Genomic DNA, 21,801 nt, shown 5'->3' on the forward strand with positions numbered 1-21,801 from the left:
GCATTGGGCAATGATCAGCTACGAAAAAAGAACTGTGCGTTCACCAACATCATACTGCAATAGCAAAATATACACAGTTGGGACCAAGCTAGCCAGTGTTCCCACCAAAGCACCAGTGAGAACAGATGAGTGTGTCTCCCTACACTCCATGTGGCCCCCTACCCCCATCCCTGGAACCATCTTGGAGAGGACCAAGGGGAAATGGATAGGAATCTGAAAAAAAATCTAGAGACAGGTTAAATTATTGTTTCAGAGTAAATTTACCAGACTAAACTAAACTTAGCTTCCCCTGCCCACGGGTAGATAGGACTTTGAAAGGAGATCAAGTTAGTCTTTGTACAGCCGAATAAAACATAAATAAATTTTCACTCTTCTACACATGGCAAGATAGGTATACTTTTTCCCAAATACAACAGTACATAGCTGTATACCGCTGATAACTTCCTGATTTATGTACCCAAAAAAGCTGTCAATCACTACTTCATTTTGGAATTTATGAATTTTTCCATTAACACAAAAATTCTCAATATGCCAATGGTTATTTCTTCTTAATGTTTTAGAAAATATAAAAAGCAACTAGATAGATACATAAATAGACACTGAAATATAAGTTTTAAATATTTGTCATCCAAACCTCTCTATATTTCAGATTTCATCACAGTCACCTTCTTTATATGGCGTTTTCAGAACCTCTACCCTGATTCTCCCACTATCTGTTCAGATTTTCTCAGATTGTCTCCCACCCTCCCTACACATACACACACACACCTTGAAATACTCTCTAAATGCAGAGGCTGTAGGGCCTCAGGCAAACTAACTCACGGGAGAAATTTATTTGAAGTCTTATATTTCACTTTAAAATGCATATATATCATATGTTAGTGTTTGCTTTAAGATAAATATAATATTTTAAATGGCCTCTAAAATGATTAAAGCTTTAGAAAAGCATTCTAAGGCAATTTGAAACACTTCCATATATTTGGAACATCAGAAAACAGAGTAAATTATTCTAACATAGCACCTGTTACACTGATGACACTTACTTGCCCATTTACACTTCTCTGTATCCTCAGTACCTGGCATGCAGCTTGGCATACAGCAAGCACTCATTAAACGGTAATATCATGAAATGCTCTTCAAGAGTAGAGTTTGTGGATCAAGAGAGGGTACCTTGCTTAGTAGTAAGGATCAATTGTGATACTATACATAATAGTATATACTATAGAAAATATATATAAAATTATATAAATACAATATAAAATCACTAATAAGAACATACTGTATGGCACAGGGAACTTAATGAACTGTGGTGTCCTGAATGAAAAGGAGGTCCAAATGGGAGGGAATATATGCATATGTATGGCTGATTCATTTTGCTGTATAGTAGATATACAACATTGTAAAGCAACTATACCCCAATAAAAATTAATTTAAAAGAGAATCAATTGTGTTAATTCAGAATAGGGTGACTAGGAAGGTAATCAACCTTAAATAGAATTAATATATACGTGAGTTTTATCTTCCAGACTCCTACTTTTCCCTCAGAGTCCTCCAGTGACTCAAAATGCTTAATCTATACCCCACCTATCTTCACAGGAGTACATCAAAAATCCCTTTTTCTCATGTCTGTTTCTCAGCTCTAAGCAAGGACATGTTAAATCAATTCAAATTTTAATAGCATAGCACAATGCACATGTATATTTACATTTAAAAAGAAATCTCACCCTTTAATACACAAGTGTGATAGTATTACTTCAAACACAGCTAATAGGCACTCCCAGAGTTATCCTAGGGCAGAGGGTCTTTGTAATGTTCCTCAAATAACAACCCATAGATGCCTCCTTTGCCTCTGAGTACAGCTGTGCTCCACAAAAACACATTTTAAAAGAAAAATAAACAGGTAAAAGAGCTAACATTCTTTCTAGCCTTGTTATTTCATCAATAAAATTCTTCAACTATTCAACTTAAAGTGAAGCTTGCATGATAGCCCTTACTTAAGTTTGTGTCTGTATTCTACTCTCCTTTTCCCTCTAATTTCCTTAAAAACTTACTTTTTGCATCCACTTCTAAATGGAAAGAAATGTTTATACAATTATGTGGGTGTTCCATAATTCTACAAGTATGGTTTATAGATGTTGCCTCAGTTGGATCTTCCTCCTTGATTGCTGACCTTCCAGTGTGGGTTTTTAGATTATAGGTAAGATTATATTCCTCCAGGTGGTCAACTGTAGGAGTTACAGTGAAGTTAAAATGTTGACAAGGTGAGTGAAAATTATTTGACTTCACTTCCATTGATCCTGTCATGAAAAGAACTAGAAAGAGATTAACAAAATGTTATTCACACGCACAAAAACAGTAGTACATAGTAAGAAAACACACGCACCTCAAAGCTAAATCTCTTCCTTCCTATACAATAAGAAAAGAGTAGAAACAAGAAGTTATCAGCCTAAAAGTAACAATTATAGTGCTTACATTTTTTTAAGAGTATGAAAACTACCTGAAATTGAAATACACTTGGAGCCTCTCAAAGGAAAAAAAAAATTTTCCCTGATGACTTGTGGGACAGGTTATATTTACCAAAATGGTCACAGCATTATTTCCCATCCCACATTATACTAGGGCTGTCATAACAAAGTACCATAAACTGGTGACTTACACAATAGAAATGTATTGTCTCACAGTTCTGGAAGCTACACTTTCAAGATTAAAGTGTTGACAAGGTTGCTTCCTTCTGAAGGCTGTGAGGAAAAATCTGTCCACACTTCCCTTCTAGCTTCTGCTGGTTTCGTGGCAGTCTTCAGTGTTCCTTGTCTCGTAGAACATCACCCCGATCTCTCTCAAATCCCCGCCCCCCCCAGTTTTTTTTAATCAGGATGCCGGTCATATTGAATTAGGGCCCACCCTAATGACTTTACCCATGGGTTTCCCTGGTGGTTCAGACGGTAAAGAATCTGCCTGCTATGCAGGAGACCCAGGTTCAATCCTTGGGTTGAGAAGATCCCTTAGAGAAGGGAATGGTTACCCACTCAAGTATTCTTGCCTGGAGAATTCCATGGACAGAGGAGCCTGGCAGGCTGCAGACCGTAGGGTGGCAAAGAGTCAGACACAACTGAGCGACTAACACTATAACACGTTAAACTGAACTACTTACATCCGCAACAACCCTATTTCCAAATAACGGCATATTCTGAGATACTGAGGTTAGAACTCCAATATAATTCAACCTGTAACACACATGTTAACCTAAAACTTTGCCACTCCACCATAAATAAATGGAGTCTAATACTTTTCCCTTTGAATCTCTATGGAAGGATTTACCTACTCGAAATAGATAGGGAAACAGTGGAAACAGTGTCAGACTTTATTTTTTGGGGCTCCAAAATCACTGCAGATGGTGACTGCAGCCATGAAATTAAAAGACGCTTACTCCTTGGAAGAAAAGTTATGACCAACTTAGATAGCATATTCAAAAGCAGAGACATTACTTTGCCGACTCAGGTCCATCTAGTCAAGGCTATGGTTTTTCCAGTAGTCATGATCTGAGAGTTGGACTGTGAAGAAGGTTGAGCGCCGAAGAATTGATGCTTTTGAACTGTGGTGTTGGAGAAGACTCTCGAGAGTCCCTTGGACTGCAAGGAGATCAGCCCTGGGATTTCTTTGGAGGGAATGATGCTAAAGCTGAAGCTCCAGTACTTTGGCCACCTCATGCATGTGAAGAGTTGACTCATTGGAAAAGACTCTGATGCTGGGAGGGATTAGGGGCAGAAGGAGAAGGGGATGACAGAGGGTGAGATGGCTGGATGGCATCACGGACTCGATGGATGTGAGTTTAAATGAACTCCGGGAGTTGGTGATGGACAGGGAGGCCTGGCGTGCTGCGATTCATAGGGTCGCAAAGAGTCGGACACGACTGAGCGACTGAACTGAACTGAACTAATCAAATGCAGAGAAAATTACATCGTATGATAAGGCCAGAAAATACGAAGCAATTTCTACCTTGTTTTTTGGATCCCTAATGGTGGAGCCTTGGGCCACTAAGTAACAACGACTAAAAGCCATCATGCTGTGAGGAAGCCAAAGCTAGCCCAAAAACAAAGACCGCATAGAAAAACTCTGAGACTACAAGAAGAGAGAGAAATGCCCAGCTTGCCTGTAGCTGCTCTAGCCCACTCCTGTGTTAGCTCCAGTCACTGTCTAACTCCAGCAGTATGAAATGCTGCAAGCCAGAAATGCCCAGTTATGCCCATTCTGAATTCCTGACCCAGAAAAAAGAGAGAAAGAAAGGAAGGAAGGAAAGAAGAAAGAAAAAAGTAAAATGATTGCTGTTGTTAGAGCCGCTAAGTTTGGGGGTGATTGCTACACAGCCATAGCAACTAGAATAACTTATCAATGCACTGCTTTACTTTTCAAGGAGGCAGAGAAGTAGAATCTGTGAGCTTCCAGTTCTTAAAATACTTCATTGTTCTCTATCATGATGAAGGTATTTCCCCAAATTGCTTTCTGGTGCATTTGACCCAGAAGGCTGCAATAGTTACAGTATTACTTGAACGTGTGTGTATGTGCTTAGTCACTCAGTCATATCTGATTCTTTGGGACCCCATGGACTGTAGCCTGCCGGGCTCCTCTGTCCATGGGGTTTCCCAGGCAAGAATACTGGAGTGGATTGCCATTTCCTTCTCCAAGGGATCTTCCTAACCTGGGGATCAAATCACTGTCTCCTGTGTCTCCTGCACTGCAGGCAGATTCTTAGAAAAAAGACTTGCCTATTGTACTTTATCTGAAGTCAGTGCCAAGAAATTTTGTTTCCCTTTTGAAAGAATGGGAAAAATGCCAGTTTGTGGGTGCCCAGCAAGCAGTCTCACTGAACAGGTATAAGCACTAAATTTGATGCTTGGGCTTGGGGCCACCAGTATAATTCATAGCTGTAAATTAATTATTTAATTTCTCAGTGATAATAAATGCAAGGTTTGATTAGATAATACATAATTATTCTTTTATTTGTTTATTCATTAAACAAGTATCTTTTAAGTGCCTCAGTTCAGACATTATACTAAGATTTAGAAATATCATCGTGAACAAAGACAGGATTCCTGCCCTTGAGAGGCTCACTGGATAGTTAAACAAGTAAAAAGACAATTCATGAACAGTGGATGAATATTAGACAGGAATAGGTACAAATGCATTGAGGATTCAGTGACTCCTTGGGGAATCCAAATATGATTTTATATGAGAACCTACAAGTTTATTTAGAATTTTTTCAGTACTTTTGAAGAGAGCATGCTAAATAATCCTTTAGCTATCAAATGTACATGGATTATAGCTACATTTTGATGTATTTTAAGAATGGATAGTTTGTTTTTGATAAATCAAAGTAAACCAAGAACAAGTTACTGTCCCAAAGCCTGTAAGTCATTCATCAAGCACCACACAGCTGAGTGTTTCAGGGCCACTGGACTTAGAATATATTATTAATACTTTTTTTTTCACAGAATAAGGTTATTTATCCTTGATAAATTTTGTTCTCACTTTTCTTTCACATTTACCTTTTGATGTTTGTTCCTGAAAAATAAAATCAGTGTTTCCTTTGGACTCACAAGCCAAACATGAGAAGCACGTCTTGAGTTTACTTGTGATATCTTCGCAAATCCTGGTGAAGTTTTGAAAGTTGGAGTGATTTAGAAAGATTCCTGTAATAGTCTGAGTTTCTCTTATTGGTTGCAGAAAGGTCACAAAAGAAGCATTTGTAGAGAAGAATGAATAGCTGAAATTCTGCTGTAAATATAATTCCAGACATGATAGTTCCAACATGTTTCCTACAAAGAAAAACAAATTTTTGACTATGAAATTTTGAGGTTTTGGCTTTCAGATAAATACCCAATATACTGCTCAGTTATCTTAGGTAGATCAGTACATTTGAGTTTATCAGCAGCAGGACTTTGTTTTCACATGAAACAATAATATCTACTGTGTTTAAATATTTCGTATTAAAAATTTGTCAACACTCCCTATTAATTTTCAGAGAAGAGAAGTCTTTGCTGAGAATTTCTTGGAAATCCTAACATTTTAACCATTTTCTCTTCTAAGAAAGTTTTAATGGACAAACCTTTTCCTCTGAATCCATCTGTTTCAAAATAGAGTCTCACATGAATTGCATGGAGTTGAACAGGGAATGGAAAACCTGAACAGAATCTCTGTACTCGTTTCTGAAGGCTGCTGTAACAAATTAATACAATCTTGCTGGCTTAAAACAAGAGAAATTTATTCTTTTACAGTTCTGAAAGTGAAAAGGTCAATGATAGTTATACTGGTCTGCTGAGGTCCAGCCCCAGTGGATCCAGGGAATTTGAAGCGGAGATGGTGTTGGCAAGGAAAAACCTTATTTATTTATAAATATAAGATTAGATTAGGAAGAAATAGTGTAGTAGGAAAATTAAGTGGAGAAAAGAGGCTCAATAACTTGGTTTACGTGGAAAGCCAATAAAGTTCCAGACAAGGAGCTTGCACCATCTACGTTAGGCCGCCGGCATCCGTTTGAATATCGGAGAGTGTCCCACCTTGGGCTCCCTCTCTCATGGATCTTAGAAGCCGGGACAAGTAAGTAGACATGGCGAGCCTCCATGCCCCAGATGGGAATTCAGCCTGAAATTAGAGTAAAGAGGAGACACAGGGGAAACCAGTCTTTCCAATGACTGGCCGGGCCTCTATTGTCTAGCAAGGCCTTTTATACCTTTTTGATTGTACATAGAGATCTATGGGTAATACAAAATTATGCAGCGTTAGCAGCCCAGACTCTTATCAAAACCAGGCTTTTCTCTCTACATATCTGTCTTAGGTAATTTACATCATCTTCTGGCCAAAAGGGCCAATTAACATTTTACAGCCTTTTTTCTGATAAGGGTTTGTCAACCAGAAGACTTATTTGTGTTGATCTTCCCAAAGTCTGGTGCCACTCTCAGAAAACACTAAATAAAGTTACATTCTTACATAGCAAAGATACAGCAATTTATAACAAGTAAAAGGAGTACAGTGATTTATAACAAAAGAAGAGTAATTAACTCTAAAGTCTAGTGTTGCTAATATCAAAACTATTGTATATCTTTTTCCATATCCCGTTTACATTGATTAACATCCTCCCAGGTGCCTAAAAGATAAAGACTATGGAGGCCTGGCAGCAATCATTGAGTCAACAGTGAAATCCATCACCAATATGATTTTTAGCTCTTTAGAAAAAGGCTCTGTATCTTTAAGATGCTTTAAGCTTAGTGCCTCTCATGGTTGGGGGGCTGTAAGCAGTTCACAAGCTGTAAAAGGTCCGGGGGAACCTGTTAGACAAGTTAGAGAGTTATCAGAGGGGGTTTTAAGCCCAGACATTCTTTTGCAGGAGACTGAAGCCCTGAATTAACTTTTTCCAGAGAGTGTCAGAAAGGTAGAAAAGTACAATAAGGCAGGCAGATTCTTATTTTGGGGGGTACCTGCTCAGGAAATACCAGGGGGAAACCCTGAGGCCTGATTCGCCTTGCCCATCAAGGCCTCTGCCGCATGACCTTGTCATGGGTGGGATTCCTCACGCTGGCTCCCGGCACTGGTCTAAAATTCAGATGTTCCCAGGAGCACACTCCCTCTGAAGACCCGAAGGAAGAATCTGTCCCTCGCACCTCTTCCAGTTCCGGGAGACTGCTGGCATTCCTTTGCTTGTGACCACAGCGCTCATCTCTGCTTTCGTGGTCACATTGCCTTCTTCTCTCTATCTTCATCTTCTGCCCTCTGTCTGTATCAGATCTCCCTCTGCCTCTCTCTCATACTGAAACTTGTGGTTGGATGTAGATCCCACCTGGATATGGCAGGATAATCTCCCCATCTCAAGATCCTAAAATTAACCACATCTATAGAGACCCTTTTTATTTACAAGGCAACTTTTACAGGTTCCCAGGAACTGACACCTAATATCTTTGGGCAACCATTATTCAACCTACTTGAATCTCCAAAGATGAAATTTAATAGATGAGATCATAATTTTTATATTTTGTCTACAGACAAGTATCAGATGTAGAATTAATGGCCTAATAGAAAGAAGACTGATTTTAAAGCAAAAGACAAAGACTCTAGTGCTATATCTGTTATTAACTGAGACACTTGAACGATTCACTTCATCTCCACAAGTCTCATTTTCTCATTAGCAAAATAGAGATAATAACCAGATCCTGCAAATCTTGTGGGGTTATAGTAGCATCAAATGATACAATATATATGAAAACAAGTATATATTATTAAAATACAAGCCCATATCCCAAAGTAGAAATTAAAAATTTACCCTTTATTTATGATGGATTAAGATTTAATCCACACAAGTAATTAAAGCTCACCATGTAAAAATTGGGAATCCCTATGTAGCAGTAATGATGAACTAAGGAATAGGTAACCTCTCTTTCAGATACTCTCAGTTTGACAGCTGTTTACTAGGATGAGAAAATATTGATAATTGACATGTTCAAGTCCATCTTTATGTGTCTTTTTTTACCATTTTTCATAATCATAATCACATTTAAAAATTTTTCTAAATAATATGGAGCATAATGAAAGAATTGCTTCATTTTTAAGAGTGATTTCTCCTAGTCATACGTCCTGATTCAAACTTAAAAGAAAATGAAACTATTGATTGATATTAAGGCACATTTTTTACTTGTGGAATTTGTACTTTAATTATACTCTTATAATTGTTTCATTACTGATGATTATATTTTGATGATTTAATAAATTAAAGGCTCATTTTCTAGCCCCCTGTGTTTGAAATTGTTTCTGTAATATTTCACAGGTAATTTCCAGCTATAAACACATTTCATACTTGAGTTGCTATAAAAGTTTGGGGAGGCATAGATTGTATTTTACTCAAATATACAGCTTTGTTATGTTTCAATATATTTCTAAACAAAGCTGTAATTGAATTAATAACAATTTAAAAGAATTGTCTTCAATAACTGTTCCAGTAAGATGATAGGAATTCACTATCTGATGCAAATCTGTAGTTTTTGGCTTTTCTGTATTACTAAAACACATGGAAAACATATTTCTTGCCCTCTCTCCATTTTCCTCACTGATGCTTTTCATCTTATGAAATTTTCAACTTCTTGAACTTGATATTCTTATATTATAACCTAGAAGGGAGATAGAGAAATTTTTGCTGTCAGTATTGCAGTCTTCTTATCCAATAAATGACAACCTGGGCTTTCTAGAACTGATGGTATATCCTTTATATTTGGCTATGAGGTCATTTTATGATGGGTTCCTAATCTTAGTTTTAAATAATTCAATTAGGAAAGAAATAAATATAGGACACATCCTTTCCTAGTATAATTTTAAGAAATAAATGAATTCTACTCAATCATATTTTGTTATTGTGGGTCATAATCTCATCTTCATGAGCAAGGATTTATGAATTTAACTACCGCTATTAATATTGCTGAGAGTCAGACATCTAAATTCTCACTTCCAGGGATAGAAAAATGCATACCAGAATTACTCTAGTACTAAGACTGTAATCTCTCAAGGTAATGATATAGAATACTAAGTAGAATTAGGAAAATAAGTTACAGTATAGGACAAAGGCCAAGTCAATTATTTTTTCTTTTTAAAGAAAAGCAACAAAAACATGAACTATCTTTATTTTCTTTTTGAACTTTTATTATAAATATTTATCATATATAAGTATATATGAAAATAAAATATATTGCTCCAGTTAAAGAATAATAAAAATAAACGATCACCCATGTATCTATTACACAGATTAAGAAGCAGAATATTAGCAACATCTCTGAAGTACCCTATCCCACCCTACACACTCCTTTTCCAGAGTTTAAACACCATCATGAAAATGTGTTTATCACTCTTTTGCTTCATCTTAGTCTTTCCAAAATGTATATATTCCTAAATAACATTGTTTCATTAGCAAATTATATACATATATAGGGATTGCCGCTGCTGCTAAGTCGCTTCAGTGCTTCAGTCCTGTCTGACTCTGTGCGACCCCATAGACGGCAGCCCACCAGGCTCCCCCCTCCTTGGGATTCTCCAGGCAAGAACACTGGAGTGGGTTGCCATTTCCTTCTCCAATACATGAAAGTGAAAAATGAAAGGGAAGCCACTTAGTCATGTCCGATTCTTAGCGACCCCATGTACTACAGCCTACCAGGCTCCTCCATCCATGGGATTTTCCAGGCAAGAGTACTGGAGTGGGGTGCTATTGCCTTCTCCATATATAGGGACTATACTGTAGGTAGTCATCTATGACTCACTTTTTTTGCTTAATGTGTTTTAGTAGTGTTGCTGCATATTGCTGTACTAATTATTTGTGGTATCTTTGAAAGAATATACTACAATTTATGTATATATTCTTCTGACTGAGCATTTGGGGTGTTTCTATTTTTGCTGTTCTGGATAATATTGCTTTGACCCATAACTCTCATGTGTTGTTGGTAGATAACACATCTTCCAATCACTTTGGAAGATATTTTTATGTTCTTTAAGTTAACCATACACTTAGCACATGACCCAATAATTCTAGGAATCTACAAGAGGGAAATAAAAACATATGTCCACACAAACACCTGTATAGGAAGCTTCATGGCACTTGTGAAATTTATAACGGCCAAGAACTGGAAACAACCCAAACGACCAACAACTAGTGAATATATAAATAATTCCTGACATATCCACATAATGAAATTCTATGCAGCAACAAAAAGGAAGAATGTACTGATACAAACAACAACATGGAAGAATCTCAAATGCTTTATGCCAAGGGAAAGCAGCCAGATACGATTCACTACATACTAATGTGATTCCATTTTATATGAAATTCTAAAAAATGAAAAACAGTATTGTTAGTGGGAGAATAAAAATTTGTCAGACCTCAACTTTACACTTAAAAGTGGCACATTTTATCATATGTAAATTATATCTCAATTAAGTTTATTTTTAAATAACACTACAATGAATATTCATGAACATATCTCCTAGTACGCAGTTACAGAAGTTTCTCTAGCATACATACTGAATGAATTGCCAGGTATTCAGTATGCTCATCTTTGATTTCACTAGAAAATGCCAAATCATTATACAAAGAAGTTGTACCAATTTATCTGCCCACCTGCAGTGTAGAAAGGTTTTCATTGACACATATCTTAGCCAAAGCTTTTGAAGTTTTGACAATTTGTTGAATGTTAAGTGGAATCTTATCATGGTTTAAAAGTTCCTACTTTTTCTATTTCTCTAATAGATTGTTTTTCATTTTCTTATTAATGTTTAGGAGTTTTTCAACTTTTCCCTTTGAAACTTTAAGAAGTTATTTGCATTTTTATCAAGATATCGTCTCATCATTTGTACCTTGTTTTTTCATTTTCTTTATGATCTTTTAGTTAAAGGAAGCTCTTAATTTGAGTGTTTTAAATTTATCATTTTCTTTACAAATTGTGCTCTGCATCTTGTTTAAGAAATCTTTCTCTTTTAAAAAGATTTTCATTCACATTTTCGTCTACAAGTTTTGAAGTTCTGCCTTTTATGTGTAAACCCTTAATCTATCTAGAATTAAGACAGTACAAAGTAAGAAACCAAGTTAATTTTTTCCACATGTGATAATCAATTGTACTAGCAATTATTAAGTAGTCTATCTTTTCCCTACTATCTGTAATGACATCTCTATAAACTATCAAATATCCATGTATGTATGTATGACTGTATTTCCGGGTTCCAAATTTTTTCTTCTCTTGGCAAAGACATCTGGTGGACTTAATTACTTTTGCTTTATAAAGCTTTTATGTGTGCTTAGTCCCTTCAGTTGTGTCCATCTCTTTGCGACCCCATGGACCCACCAGGCTCCTCTGTCCATGGGGATTCTCCAGGCAAGAATGCTGGGAGTGGGTTGCCATTCCCTTCTCCAGGAGATCTTCCTGACCCAGGGATGGAATCCAGGTCTCCCACATTGCAGGTGGATTCTTTACCGTCTCAGCCACCAGGGAAGTCTTTATATCTCATAGGAAAAATCCCCTAACCTTGTTCAGTTTCTTTGGGAATGTCTTAGTGATTCTTGATCCTTTGTTCTTTCCAATAAATTTTAGAATCAGCTTATTAAGTTTGGTGAAAAACCCAGCTGTGATTCTGACTTGAATCTCAAAATCAATTGGAGAAGAAAGATATGACATTGAGTTACTCCTATCACTCTTTCTTCCTTTCTTTCTCTCTACTTTTATAGGTCTTCTTTGATATCTTCTAATAAAATTTCCAAATTTTCACCATCAAGGTCCCATACATCTTTTGCTAGATTTCCTCCTTGGTACCTTAATTTTTGTTGCTATTGCCGACAGTATTTTTTAAGAAATATGTTTTCTGTTTGTTAGCAATAGGTGGATGTACAATTGACTCTTGAATATAAATTTTTAATTTCTTATCGCTTTGTAAACTTCCTTATTAATTTTAATTTTTCCTATAAATCTTTTGAGTTTTCTATATAGATATGCTTCGTGCTTGCGCTCAGTTGCTAAGTTGTGTCTGTCTCTTTGTGACCCCATTGACTAGCCCTCCAGGCTTCTCTGTCCATGGGATTCTCCAGGCAAGAATACGGGAGTGGGTTGCCATTTCCTTCTCCAAGGGATCTTCCTGACCCAGGGATTGAACCTTGTCTCCTGCATTGGTAGGTGGATTTTTCACCACTGAGCCACTAGGGAAGACCATAAATATGTTAATTTACTGCAAATAATTGCAACTTTATTTCTTGCTTTTCACTCCTTACACATTTTATTTCTTTTGGTTGTCTTACTGCACTGACTAGGACCTCCAGTACCATGATGAATAGAAGTGTTGAGAGTGGACATCCTTGTTTGCTCCTGGTCTTAAAAATAATGCTTATGATATTCATTACTGAGAGTGATATATAATCATTTTTAGATATCCCATTTCACTTTAAGAAGGTTCTTTTCTATTCCTAGTTTGCTGAGTTTTTAATTATAAAGACTGTTGAATATATTAATTGAATGCTCTTTCAACAAGTATTGAGATGATTATATAGGCTTTCTTCTCTAATCAGTTAATATAGTGAATTACATTATTAGATTTTCTAATGCTAACTCAATCTTGCATTCCAGGGATAAATCTAATTTGATCATTTTTATACATTGCTGCAATCAGATTCTTAATGTTTTGTTTAAAGATTTTTAATCTATGTTTATAAATGAGATTGGCTGTAAAGTTGCCTTTTTTGTACTGTCTTTGTTAGGTTTGAATACTAAGATATACTAGCCTTAAAAAATAAATTGGAGGGGCTTCTGCCAATGCAGAAGACACAGGTTCAATCCCTGATTCAGGATGATCCCACATGCCTTGGAGCAACTAAGCCAGTGCACCATACTATTAAGCCTGTGCTCTGGAGCCAGGGAGCCGCAACTACCAAACCCACATGCTGCAACCGGAGAAGCCTGAGTGCCCTAGAGCCCATGCTCCACAATGAGAAAGCAACCTCAATGAGAAGCCTGCGCACCACAACTAGAGAGTAGCCCCTGCTTGCCACAACTAGAAAGTCCAAGCAACAAAAGACCCAGCCCGGACAATAAACAAACAAACTGGAGAGCTTCCCTGGTGGCTCAGTGGCAAAGAATCCACCTACCAATGCAGGAGACATGGGTTCCACCCCTTGTCCAGGAGGATCCCACGTGCCACGGAGCAACTAAGCCCATGCACTGCAACTACTGAACCTGTGCTCTAGAGCCTAGGAGTGCCAGCTACTGAAGCCCACCTGCACTAGAGCCTGTGCTCCACGACAAGAGATGCCACCACAATGATAAGCCCGCACACTGCAACTAGAGAGGAGCCCCCACTCGCTGCAGCTAGAGAAAGCCTGCATGCAGCAACAATGTCCCAGCAACAATGTCCTGGATTATATGGGTAGGCATAATGTAATCATACATGTGATTCAGATGCGAGAAAACCTCAACAGGCCATCACTGGCTTTGAAGGCGGGAAGAAGCCACAAACAAAGGAAAGCAGGCAGCTTCTAGGAGGTAGAAAAGACAAGAAATCAATAAAAAATTTTAAATTTTTTAATAAATTAGAAAATGTTTCCCTTTTTATATTTTTTGAAATGGTTTTTAACAAATTACATTTATCTATTCAATTTATTTCTTGAAAGTTTGGCAGAACTTACATATAAAAACATCTGAACCAAGTGATTTTTCAGGGAAAATCAAACCATTGGTCAATTTTCTTAATTATTCTACAATTCTTGGATTTTCCATTTCTTCCCAAGTGAGTTCTGATAAGTTATATTTTTCTAGAAATGTGTCTTTATGTTTTATTGACTTACAGCTATTCATAATAATCTCATTATAGTTTTAATTTCTATGCCTCTTTTTCATTCCTAAGTTAGTTATTGTGCCTTCTCTTTTTTGATTATTCAGTTTTAGCAGGCAGAATAATGGCCTCCCTAAGATATCCACATCCTTATTTCCAGACCCTGTGAGTATGTTACATGACATGGCAAAGAAGAATTGAGTCGAAAAATGGAATTCAAGTTGCTAATGAACTGTTCTTAAAATAGAGAAATTATCCTGGATTATATGGGTAGGCATAATGTAATCATACATGTGGTTCAGATGCCAGAAAAACTCAACAGGCTATCACTGGCTTTGAAGGTGGGAAGAAGCCACAAGCGAAGGAAAGCAGGCAGCTTCTAGGAGGTAGAAAAGACAAGTAAATAAAGGTATTCTTTCCTAGAGCCTCTGAGAAGAATGTAGCCCTACTAACACTTTTATTTTAGCCCAGTGAGACCTCTGCTGGATTTCTACTTAGAGAACTCTAGATAATATATTTGTGCTGTTTGATGCTACTGTTTGTGGTCATTTGTACAGAACCCATAAGAAACTGAAACATCAAGCATTCCAGAGGTGTTTCTGTTCAATTAGACTTTTCTAAAAAACCAACTTTTGACTTTATTGATCCTTTCTTTCATATCATATCAGGTCAATTTCATTGACTTTTGCTTTTGTCTTTGTTATTTCCTGCCTTCTACTTACCTTGAGTTTATCTCACTTTTCTTATATCAAAGAATTTAAAACTATAAACTTTCTTCTAAATACCTGCCATTTTTATCATATCCCGCACTACGGAATTCTCCATTGGGGGAACAATAGCAGAAAAATGATTCAAGGTAAAGAGATGCATGTCCTTTAAGTAAAAGATTCTGTGAAAAAAATTTCAGAGGCTACGCAGCCTAAAAGTTCAAGGTTGGTGGTGAAATTTTAGGTTTCAAAAATGTAAGATGAAGGGGTCCCCTGATGGTGGTTAGGACTCTGTGCTTCCACTGCAGGTGGTTCAGTTTTTATCCCTGCTCAGGGAACTAAGATCCCATAAGCTGTGTGAAAGTGAAAGTGAAAGTCGCTCAGACTCTTTGCAACCCCATGGACTGTACAGTCCCTGGAATTCTCCAGGCCAGAATACTGGAGTGGGTAGCCTTTCCCTTCTCCAAGGGATCTTCCCAACCCAGGGATCGAACCCAGGTCTCCTGCATTGCAGGCAGATTCTTTACCACTCTGTAGTGTGGCCCCCCCCAAAAAAGTAAGATGAGGATAATAATGCCTGGCCTACCTAAATCAAGAGATGGTTGTGAGGGCCTGATGAGAAATGCTTCCTTTCAGAAAGCATTTTAATTTTCTTTATAATATTTTTTATTTCCTTTATGACTCAGAAATTTCACTTAGTCACAAATACTCATTGAATGCCTTTTAATGTGGCAGATACAAGATATTCAGAGAGAACATTTATCTACAAAGGCAAATGAATGAGACAAGTAGTTAGAAAGCTTTCCAAGCAAGGGTTGTTGGTATTGTAACCTAGCCTATGAGAGGATAAGGCCAATTCTGCCCAAGCAGTGAAAAGCATTATTAATATTTTTTTGCCATTATGTACGTCTAAGATATATATATATGAATCCATGTCCATTAGTAGCTATTTACAAACCATAATGATTCAGAAAATTCAGCAAGAAATAAAATCTTACAACAAAGTAAATTTATCTATCTAGATTTATTCTTTCTTCCCAAAGATTTTCAAAACAGTCTGTCTTGAGAACAATACTTCACCATTAATGAGTTGAAGTATTTAATAAGCTAAAATAATTATTATGTGTAAAAGTATTTGGTATATAATACCTGTATGCTGTGCTGTGCTAAGTCGCTTCAGTAGTGTCTGACTCTTTGTGATGCCATGGACTATAGCCTCCCAGGCTCCTCTGTCCATGGGATTCTCCTGGCAAGAATACTGGAGTCAGTTGCGATTCCCTCCTCCAGGGATAGTATAAAAACTAAGATCATGGCATTTGGTCCCATCACTTCATGGGAAGTAGATGGGAAAACAGTGGAAACAGTGTCAGACTTTATTTTGGGGGGCTCCAAAATCACTGCAGGTGGTGATTGCAGCCATGAAATTAAAAGACACTCCTTGGAAGGAAAGTTATGACCAACCTAGACAGCATATTGAAAAGCAGAGACGTTACTTTGCCAAAAAAGGTCCGTCTAGTCAAGGCTATGGTTTTTCCAGTGGTCATGTCATGTATGGATGTGAGAGTTGGACTGTGAAGAAAGCTGATGCCGAAGAATTGATGCTTTTGAACTGTGGTGTTGGAGAAGCCTCTTGAGAGTCCCTTGGACTGCAAGGAGATCCAACCAGTCCATTCTAAAGGAGATCAGTCCTGAGTGTTCATTGGAAGGAATGATGCTAAAGCTGAAACTTCAATACTTTGGCCACCTCAAGTGAAGAGTTGACTCATTGGAAAGGACTCTGATGCTAGGAGGGATTGAAGACAGGAGGAGAAGGGGACGACAGAGGATGAGATGGCTGGATGGCATCACTGACTCTACAGACATGGGTTTGAGTGGACTCCAGGAGTTGGTGATGGACAGGGAGGCCTGGCATGCTGCGATTCATGGAGTCACAAAGAGTCGGACACAACTGAGCAACTGAACTGAACTGAACTGAACTGATGTATGCATAAATATGTACTTTTTAACCTTTTTTAAATGGTCATGATTATATTCCAAACCTGATTGGAAACCAGTAAGAAAATAAGGACATATATTTTAAGGACTAGGATAATAATTTTCCAAAATAATTACAGTTATCCTTGATTACACTGGTCTTTATAATAAAGACATAAGTAATATGAATATATGCTTATATACTTCAGGGTTTATCCTGTCCTTTATAGATATTTAAAGTTCTTTTATCCTTTGTTTTCTTCAATTTCACTGCTCACTATACTGCCATTTCCATCAGAAAATATGAAATGGAAGGAAAATGAAAGCTGATAAACATAGTATATGTGAGTTTGATGCCTAAAAGTAAGAGAAGAAGTCAAAACAACAAGTAAAATTAGGTCTGTGGTGTTTTCATCTGTGCTATTCCTGGTCCTCTTCACCACAGTCTGGAATATACTCACATAACTCTATAATTTCTAGCCTCGAGAGTTTCTGAGATATCAGTATGAATACATTTTATTTGAAAATCAGTAACAATTCCTTCTTTTAGAAAGTGCTTCTAACATAGCTAAGGAGAAATATTAATTGATCATTAGAACTCTGACAGTTGTTTTGTTTTGTGAATGAAAATGAAGAAACGTCCTCCCCCAGAGAGGACTGGAAGCAACTTTTATGTTCCCATTGTGTCTTTTATATTGCTATTTTCATTATTACAGTATTGTATTTAATTATTTACCAGTCAGTCCTCCCCTTGACTGAAAATTTTTTGAAGGAAGAATTACCTTTCATTTTTGTAGCCTTGGGTTCCTAGTACTGTTAGACACTATTCATACGTGAAAGAACAAATAAATAAAAGATCACTGAGATTTATATGAGTTAACCAGAGCTCTGTTTCTCTTAAAGACTGTAAATCCACCCAAAGTGGGTTAATAAGATGTCTCTTGTTTGGAACAACCCAGTTTTCTTAACTTCAAGAAGCTCTGAATAAAAATATATCCACACCCTTTTGTATCTTTGTTATCTAATGCAATATAAGAGTATGAAACCATTATATTAACTACTATGTCTTAGTGTAAGATGTGTTTCCAATAAACTGAAAGCTAGAATATGCTCTCTTGCCAGTGAATACCAATGTGGAGTTATTACAAGTCCCAAATACCATTAAAGAAGTTCCCCTTCCAAAGAAGTTAGACTAAATAGCTTATACTATGTAATTATAATAATTGAATATTCTGAGTAATGATTATTCAGAGACTCAGATACATTCTTGATGAAAAATGATCAAACAGAGTGCTCTATTTTTAACTTAGGTCTTCAGAGGGCTTATTATTTTGAAATAAAATCTATTAAACCTTGTGAATACATTATTCCTCATTAAGATTCCTTTTGAATTCATTTGACATGCTAAAGACAGTGTATCAGTAAATAATTTATAAGTAAAAATCATTTTATAATATTTATCTTAGATATTAAAGTGAATAGAACATAAGAATGAAAAAGAGACACAAGTAACTGATAGGGAGAGTAAGACTACAGGAGAAACTCTCAAGGTTAATTTTAGTACTTCTAGAGGCACCCCACTCCAGTACTCTTGCCTGGAAAATCCCATGGACAGAGGAGCCTGGTGGGCTGCAGTCTATGGGGTCACTAGGAGTCGGACACGACTGAGCAACTTCACTTTCACTTTTCATTTTCATGCATTGGAGAAGGAAATGGCAACCCACTCCAGTGTTCTTGCCTGGATAATCCCAGGGACGGGGAAGCCTGGTGGGCTGCCGTCTATGGGGTCACACAGAGCTGGATACGACTGAAGCGACTTAGCAGCAGCAGCAGCAGAACACTCTTATCTTACCGTCTAAATATTCTTACTAAATAGCTTATTTTGCAAGATGCTTTGGTTAACAAGTCAACTCATTTCATAAGGAGCTATTGTGGTTAAAAATTGCCACCAAAAAAAAGACAAAATACTTATACATCCTTAGTTTAATCAATATAGAACTGTATAAAATGAGTCTATATAAATTTGCTCCTGGTGATCCATAAACCATTATAAAATATAAAGCATTATTATTATACTATCATATGTGTAAAACATTTTGCCTAATCAACTTTTCACTTATGTGCAAAATTCCTGCTACCACAAAACAATATCAGGACAAAATGGTGGTTTTCAAATAGTTTTGTTTGTTGGCCCCAAGGAGAGTTCTTTCAAAACAAAATTCTCAAATAAATCCATCACTCCAAAAAGAGTTGGAGAAAAGTTTGACATTGCTCTTGGACCAGGGAAAGAGACATGGCTATTTTAAGTTTTAGGAGGCAGTAAATGTAGTATTGAAAGCTACTGTAAACAATTAGGAAACTGAGAGTATAAAGTTGTTATCAATGATGGTAGATTATTTGTCAAGATATCTGCCCCCCAAAGAATAATTTTTAACATGCTCTTTTAACATGTTACTTGTCACAAAACGCTAACCAGTCATTACCAAATAGATCAATTAAATATATGCTATGATGGCTTAATCTAAGCAACATAATGCCAGAAAACCAAGAGAAATTTGAAAAATTTAATTATTCACAAAATGTACATTCATAGTGTTTATTAAGCAAAGAAATTATCTGCTACTTCACATCATGTATATGCAACATTAAATAACCCTTGCAATATGTCACTAAATGTAATTAACAACAGTGTAGTCATCAAGTCACTTAGTATATGTATATACAACAATAATCATTATAAAAAGTCATTAAATACAAGGTTTTCTCTGATTTAATCAATTCATATGATAACTTTTTAATGACAGAATACAGCATTTTCTTTTTAATTTTTCTTCTTATAAAATGCTGCTGCTGCTAAGTCGCTTCAGTCGTGTCCGACTCTGTGAGACCCCAGAGACGGCAGCCCACCAGGCTCCCCCATCCCTGGGATTCTCCAGGCAAGAACACTGGAGTGGGTTGCCATTTCCTTCTCTATATAAAATGCTAGGGAGCATAATTACCATTCAATAATCATGCTAATATATTTTCAAATCTTACTGACATATAAAAGTAGTTTAAATTTACATCTATTTCTTTTCCTACTCTAGGTTTCAGCAATATTACAATTTTCTGAAATATAAACAGAGATAATTTTACCCCATCATTCTCTAATTACAAATATACACAGGTATACAGCCACTTAAATTTTTACCCATCTTATTTTAGCTATATTTTGGAAAAAATCTTTATACTTTTTTTTAAAAAAGTAACAGTAAGCGATTTGTGTGAAATAGTTGTAATGGAAAGGAATGCAAGCACTTTTTAACATAGTAAATGTTACTTTATTTATAAAGTAATTCCAGGATGTAAAAGCATATTTAAAGCTGTTTTGAAGGAAACTTTCAAAGAGCAAAATCATATGGTGAAATTGTTGTAAATTCAATGTTTGAAACCGAGACTACAGATTTTAAGTATTTCTTTTCATTTTTTTCACTTCATTATTGCATGCTACAGTACCTAAGTACTGTAAGTAAGGTTACTGTACCATGTAAAAGTCAACTAAAATTACAATCTCATTTTATTAGCTTTCCAGACATAGAACATCAGCACTCACAGCACGTAGCCAAAAATAAGGCCTTTCCATTAACTGATATAATTTTAAAAAATTAATACAGGAAAAGTAAATAGTAATTACTCACCTTTTGGTGCCTTGAAATATTCTGGCAAAATTAAAATAAACGTGATCACTATGGCCAAAAGTAATTTAAGGAGGGCTGTTTTTGTCATGTCTCTTCACATGGTACATGTGTTCCCATCAAGCATACTGATGGCATGTTTCTTCCTGGTTTACGTTTCATCTCTGCGGCACTTTAAGTTTATGCAGTTTACCTCATGCTCACTTCCTCTTGGGTAAGACTTTGTAAAAAGGAGACCTAGAACTGAGACTTCTTCATTTTGAGTCACTTTCCACTAAGAAGACTGTTTTGTAACAAGCACTTTCAAACTGTCTTCCAAATAAGAAAGAGTGAAGGAACAATATCAGGAAGTAAAGGGGTTTGTCCTCATCTAAATCTGAAGCTATTTTCCTATGCTTACCAATCTGTGTGAGTAAATATAAACCCACAATATACTCATCAAAAATGAAATGATGAACGTCTATTATGTCCAGTTGTAAAAACATCATTCATTCATTTACTTATTAAGTGATTATTGAAACCCTTATGTATTTATTTATTTGCCAGGTCAAAAGCTTGCAGGATCTTAGTTTCCTGCCCCTTGGCAGTGAAAGTATGGAGTTCTAACCACTGGACTGCCAGGGAATTCCCTATTGACCCCTTTTTAAGTGCTAGGCACTATCCTGTATTCTGGTGTTCAAAAAAATATATGTCTAGAAAATAGTAAATAGCACAAAATATAAGGATAAACTAAAGACCTGTAAAATTCTGGTTTTACTTTTCTACACTGTATGTGTGTGTGCTCAGCCATGTCCAACTCTTTGAGACTCCATGGACTATAGCCTGCCAGGCTCCTTGTCCATGGAATTTTCAAAACAAGAGTACTGGAATGGGTTGCCATTTCCTTCTCCAGGTAATCTTCCCAACCCAGATATCAAACCCGCATCTCTTGCAGCTCCTGCATTGGAAGGTGGAGTCTTTACCACTGCACCACCAAAAGCAGTAAAATGGGACTCATTAAACCTAAAGCAATGTGATTACTGTTACAGAACCCACATATTCAGTTCCCCTTTAAAAAAAAAAAAGATCTTTCATTATGACAATCCAAGTGAAACAAAATGCATTGTCTTAGA

The 21,801-nt window shown here is 36.6% G+C and overlaps 1 protein-coding gene across 8 annotated transcripts in view; it reads right to left on the reverse strand.

Annotated features, from left to right (window-relative positions):
• The window catches only part of TMEM156 (transmembrane protein 156), a 63,851-nt gene extending 43,041 nt beyond the window's left edge, over nt 1-20,810 (reverse strand). For all 8 annotated transcript variants that reach the window (XR_009601022.1, XR_009601021.1, XR_009601020.1 and 5 more), the window contains exons 1-3: nt 20,693-20,810; nt 5,544-5,813; nt 2,052-2,312 (exon numbers count right to left, since the gene is read on the reverse strand). Coding sequence is in view for 2 of the 8 variants with exons in the window: in XM_004009769.5 (XP_004009818.2) it covers nt 2,052-2,312; nt 5,544-5,813; nt 20,693-20,780 (619 nt within the window). In the remaining 6 variants the exon portion in view is untranslated. The remainder of the gene's footprint in view (nt 1-2,051; nt 2,313-5,543; nt 5,814-20,692) is intronic.
• Between the last annotated feature and the right edge of the window lie 991 nt (nt 20,811-21,801).

The sequence above is a fragment of the Ovis aries genome, chromosome 6, assembly GCF_016772045.2.
Source record: "Ovis aries strain OAR_USU_Benz2616 breed Rambouillet chromosome 6, ARS-UI_Ramb_v3.0, whole genome shotgun sequence".
Classification (NCBI taxonomy): Eukaryota; Metazoa; Chordata; class Mammalia; order Artiodactyla; family Bovidae; genus Ovis; species Ovis aries.